The sequence below is a fragment of the Equus quagga genome, unplaced genomic scaffold (assembly GCF_021613505.1).
Source record: "Equus quagga isolate Etosha38 unplaced genomic scaffold, UCLA_HA_Equagga_1.0 HiC_scaffold_241_RagTag, whole genome shotgun sequence".
NCBI lineage: Eukaryota > Metazoa > Chordata > Mammalia > Perissodactyla > Equidae > Equus > Equus quagga.
In genome coordinates, this window is record NW_025793264.1 from 69,586 (window position 1) to 75,164 (window position 5,579).

General features: G+C 38.4%; 1 protein-coding gene across 1 annotated transcript in view; it reads left to right on the top strand.

Moving 5' to 3' along the window:
* The window catches only part of RPGR (retinitis pigmentosa GTPase regulator), a 54,524-nt gene extending 49,815 nt beyond the window's left edge, over window positions 1–4,709 (top strand). The window contains exon 10 of the mRNA XM_046649070.1: window positions 3,399–4,709. Coding sequence (XP_046505026.1) covers window positions 3,399–3,605 — 207 coding nt within the window. The 3' untranslated portion in view covers window positions 3,606–4,709. The remainder of the gene's footprint in view (window positions 1–3,398) is intronic.
* Window positions 4,710–5,579: the final 870 nt, after the last annotated feature.

Genomic DNA, 5,579 nt, shown 5'->3' on the forward strand with positions numbered 1-5,579 from the left:
TTTTTAACATGCATAGCTAAAATCTAAAGCTTATCAATGTTCCTATCTTTTTTCCCCAAAAATACCAGGATCTTAGAAGAAGTTTCTCTCCTATCATCCCTTCCTTCCCATTTTACAGGTTATTGTATCCAGTATATTAATTTTTTTAACCTCACCAATCAAATATTATTATTTGTTATACCACTTTCTTTACTCACTGTTCCTTTTTAAATTTCAAATATCCTTTCTGGGATCCTTTCTCTTCTTCCTGATGAAATCCTTTGGAAGTTCCTGTCAGAGATTTCTTTTGTAGTTAACTTGTTCACTTTCTGTTCACTTGAAAGTGAATGATAGGATAGTATGGCTGGTTGATGGTTATTTTCTCTTACTATCTGTTCCCATTGTTGCTATTAATAAATTTGCTTTAGTATAATTACTGATAACTTTGTGTATAATCTGTCATTTCTCTCTGGCTGCTTTTTACATTGTTTGTCTTTGTGTACTTCAGTTCACTATGAGATGCCTAGGTGTGAATTTTTTATTTTAACTTTCTTCTAATTTATTATCACTTTTTTATGAGGAAGATTGGCCCTGAGCTAACATCTATTGCCAGACTTCCTCTTTTTGCTTGAGAGAGATGGTCCTTGAACTAACATCTGTGCCAGTCTTCCTCTACTTTGTATATGGGAGGCAGCCATAGCATGGCTTGATGAATGGTGTGTAGGTCCATGCCCAGGATCCGAACCTGCACACCCTAGGCCACCAAAGTGGAGCATGCGAACTTAACCACTATGCCACTGGGCCAGCCCCTATCCTCTTCGTTTTTGCTTGAGGAAGATTAGCCCTGAGCTAACATCTGTGCCAGTCCTCCTCTACTTTGCATGTGGGATGCCTCCACAGCATGTCTGATGAGTGGAGTAGGTTCACATCCAGGATCCGAACCTGCAAACCCAGGCAGCCAAAGCGGGATGCGTGGAATTTTAACCACTCAGCCATGGGGCCAGCCCCTATTATGACTATTGAATCTGAGAATTCATGTCATTCATCATTTTAAGAAAATTCTCATTTATTATATATTTGAATCTTTCCTCTCTCCTCTTTGGACCTCTGATATAATAAAACTTTTCATTCTGTTGTCCACATCTTTTAATATTACTTTCATATTTTCCATGTCTAAGTGATATTCGGGGGAATTTCAGAGCTTTCATCTATTTCAGTTTCTTTTCAGCTGAGACTAATGTATTTAAGCTACCTATTTTTTCATTTCAATGATTATACCTTTCACATTTAGAAGTGAAATTCTATTTTTATTCTTTTTCAAATCAATCTGATCTTTTAAAAGCTAATACCTTGTTTTGTGCTTATGTTTTTTATTCTAGTCCTTTAAATAATTTAGGCATATGTATTTTATATTCTGTATTTAGTTATTCCAATGTCAGACACCCTTAGGGGTCTAAATCTGTTTGTTGGTTTGGCTGACTGGCTAATACTGTCTTGTTTCCGTATGTGTTTTGAAAATCGAATTGTGAGTTCATGTTCCACAGGGACATTTTGTGGAAATCCTTTAAGGCTTAGATGAGGGTAAGTCCATTCACAGAAAATTTCTATTAGCCTCTCTTAGCTCCCTGGTGTGTTACCATTCCAGGATCACTTTCAGTTAATTTCTCAGTTAAGGCTGTCCCACCCCCACCAGTAATAAAATGTGAACCCTAAACTCACATTAGGAAAACATTGTTCTCCTTCCCTCAAAGCCGAGGCTGAGAGAGGCATGTGATTTTGTTATCTCCCAATGTTTATAGGTGGACTTACATTAAGGGCATAGTCCTTAGAGGGTCCCCACTTGATATAGGGGTCTCAGTTCTAATTCTCCACATGTCATGAGACCAAATCTGTTACAATCCAAGGGTTTAAGTTATGACATCAATAAATGCCATTTCAGTGCTCACTCACCTCTGAGGCTTCCTATTCCCTCTTCATTTTTTTGGCCCACAGGGATTTCCTGTCATTTTTTGTGAGCTTACCTACACATTATAAAATTATAGTTTTTACGCTTATTCAGCATTTCTTGATATTTTGTAGTGGCAGAGTTTTTCACGATAGGTATTCCTCCACAATAGCAGGAACAAGAGTTCTCCCATTTTAGTCCATAGACCGTTTTTCTAGGCTCTGACTTTTTCAGTTACAACTTTTCACCTCAATTCTTCCATTCTTTAAAGATAAATTAAGGTAAACTATTATTAGTAGTACCATTTTGATTTCTGAAGGAGCCAAGTTCTCACCTGTTTTTTGTTTTTGGCATCTTGTCAAAATCGTTGTCTGTGTTGTCAGTCTTTAAGAATCCTATTTTATTGCTGGCTGAATCCTCAGAGGGCTTAAATCAAATGGAACTTTTTTGGGCCAGCCCCCTGGCACAGCTGTTAAGTGCACATGTTCCACTTCAGCGGCCTGGGGTTCGCCGGTTCGGATCCCGGGTGCAGACATGGCACTGCTTGGCAAGCCATGCTGTGGCGGGCGTCCCACATATAAAGTAGAGGAAGATGGGCACAGATGTTAGCCCAGGGCCAGTCTTCCTCAGCAAAAAGAGGAGGATTGGCAGCAGATGTTAGCTCAGGGCTAATCTTCCTCAACAAAACAAAACAAAACAAACAAGCAAATGGAACTCTTTAGTCATCATCTTCCTTGATCTCTCCTGCATGTGCCCTGTTGGCCACTCCCTTCCTGATGTATTTTTCTTCCCTGACTTCTGAGCTAGCTGCCTCTTTTTCCCAATTTTGTTTCTAAAAGCTCAGTTCCCAATGCTGGCTTCCCATGCTCTGCCTGCCTCTCACACTTGCCTCTTCCTCAGTCTCGTGTCTTCTGTTCTCTCTTCCACTCTCCTGGAATCCCTAGGTTATGGGGTCTCCTTTCTTCTCTTCACCTATTATCTATACTCTACCTATTGCAGCCCTGGCCTCCCCCAAGCAGCAGACCCATATATCCAGCTACCTACTGAGACCCCTGGGGTTCGCACTGCCATTGTTTGGCAGCACTTCCTGAGAAGTTCTGATGTAGAGGAATGGGAAGTATGTTGTCCTCTGCCAGAGTATGGTAGTTTTCATCTTTTTTCCTCTTATAACACAACAAAGTGGAATACTAAATTTGTTCTTTGAAGAAAAAATGATAATATATTACCAAGACAGTGATAGTGTTGAAGGTTAAACCCTAAAAGATCTTGTTTTAGGAAAGAATCATGATTGCTGTTGGTAAAAGATAAAAGGCTGACAGATGCTAAGAATGTACCATTGTACTTGTGGTTCCCCATAAAGATGTGATGAAATGAAGTTAAGACTTGTTGGAAATTATACCCCCTAAATACTATTAAGTGAATATTTCACTTACTGAAATGAATTGTTTGTGTGTGTGGTTTTTTTCTTTTTTAGATTTTCTTCTTTAAAAGGATGTCATTGACGTGTCAGAAAAGTATGCAGAATAATAATGAGCCACTCCCAGTGATAAAACCAATAGGAGATCAAATAGCTTTTAAATGCAATACCAAAGATGCCCAACAGAACGACATGGGGGAAAATCACCAGGATACTTCACCCCCAAATGGGGCAAGAAGATCAAAATATTGTACAATACTCTAAATATATATTTATGTTTTCATGGTCACCAAGCACATTGTACCAAGCATGTTGTAATTTATACTTGAAAAACATTATGACTTCTGAAGGAAAGTTTCTGACAAACTTTTAAAGATATAAGTTAATAATATGTTTTATTTGATTTGAATATTACGACCAGTTTTGATATTTATTTATGCTAATATATTTTTGACAAACAATTTCAAAATATGTGTATCTCAAACTTTCCTTCAAGTGTTGTGGCCTTAACTGTTCAGTGTTGCAGTAAAAAAATATATTTTTATATGTGAAAGTTAAATTAAGATACTTCATAGCTTTTACTAAACAATTTTACTTCTTTGTAATTTCAGAAGACAATATTTGCAATTTCATGACACTAACAGTTTTTATGTATTTGCAATTTTTAAAAACTGAGTCAAAATTGTTTTGATGAACATATTTTAATAAACTATATCTGGTCGGTTCTACTGTTTAAATGGGTGAATATGAATAAAATTTGGAGGTACTTGGAGTTATCAGTTGACAAAATGGGGGCAAAAAAATCTTATTTCAAAATATTGAAAGATGCGAAATACATTTACCTCTGAGTAAAGAAAATATCAGTGCAGCTGTGTACACAGTATATCTTTGTGGGGAAACTGTGTTGAAATTTCTTGACTTCCCGCTCCTTTTTTAGGGAGGTGATTTGGCATGAAAACATTGCAGATTATATGGCATGATCTGGAGTGTTTGACCATGCCACAGATCATCACCATAGGAGAACCAGACACAGCCAGGCTTGCTCATTTCAGACGTCCCTAGCATTGGCAGTGATAACCAAGGTTGGCTCCATCACACAAGGCTCTGCCACAAAGAATAGGAAGGGTAAAGCTGTTAAGTCTACTCTGATAGAAACATTGCTTTTCTATGCTCTCACATACTAATTTAATGGCACATAATACCTTCATTTTCCCCATTCTAGCTTCTGACTAAAACATTTTATTCTTCAATCACAGCAACCATTGCTCCATTTAAACAAAGAAAAAGAAACTCCCTCTGTGTGTTTCATGCCCAGGGGTTGTAAGGATGTTAGTCTAGAGTAGATGTGATTTTGAAATCGTACAAAATAGCCTTCTAAATATTACATTTAGTGGAATTCTAATTTTATTAAAAGTAAATTCAATGAAAGTTTTTACTATTGCCACTATAGCACTGGTACAATATTGCAAAAATACTTTGCCAAAATTTAAACTACAGGAGCTAAGTGGAAGTAAGCTCACAAATAGTACTAAGACATGCCAGTTGTGGTAGGCAGAATTCTAAAATGGCCCCCAAAGTTCCCACCTGCTGGTACCTGCCCTGAATAATCCCTTCTCCTTGAGTGTGGGTGGGACCAGTGAACATGAGGACATATCACTCCATCGCTTAGGTTACATTATATGGAAAAGGTGAAGAATTTTGCAGATGTAATTAAAATTCCTAATCAGCTAAATTTAAGCAAAAGGAAAGTAATCCTAGGTAGGCCTGCACTAATCAGGTGAGTTCTTTCAAAGAGGCTCTGGAATCAGAGATGGAAGAAGTCAGAGTGGTTCAAAGAAGTAGAGATAGTCTCCTATTGGCCTGAAGAAGCAAACTGCCATGTTATAGAGAGGGCCGTGTGCCAGGGAATGGTGGGAAGTCTCTAGGATCTGAGGGCCTCCATCCTGCAGCTGCATGGCACTGAATTCTGCCAACAACCAGTGAGCCTGGAAGAGGAACCCAGTCCTCAGATTAGACCGTTATCCTGGCTGATGACTTGATTGCAGCCTTGTGAGGCCCTGAGCAGAGGACCCAGCTAAGCAGTGCCTCAGCTCCTGACCCATGAAAACTGTGAGATGATAAATATATGTAGTTTTAATCCACTAAGTTTATGGTAATTTGTTATGCTGTGATAGAAACTGATACCAGTTTTCTTCTGGGTAAGGGCCTTTCTATGTGGCAGCTTCCTTCAGCAGAGCC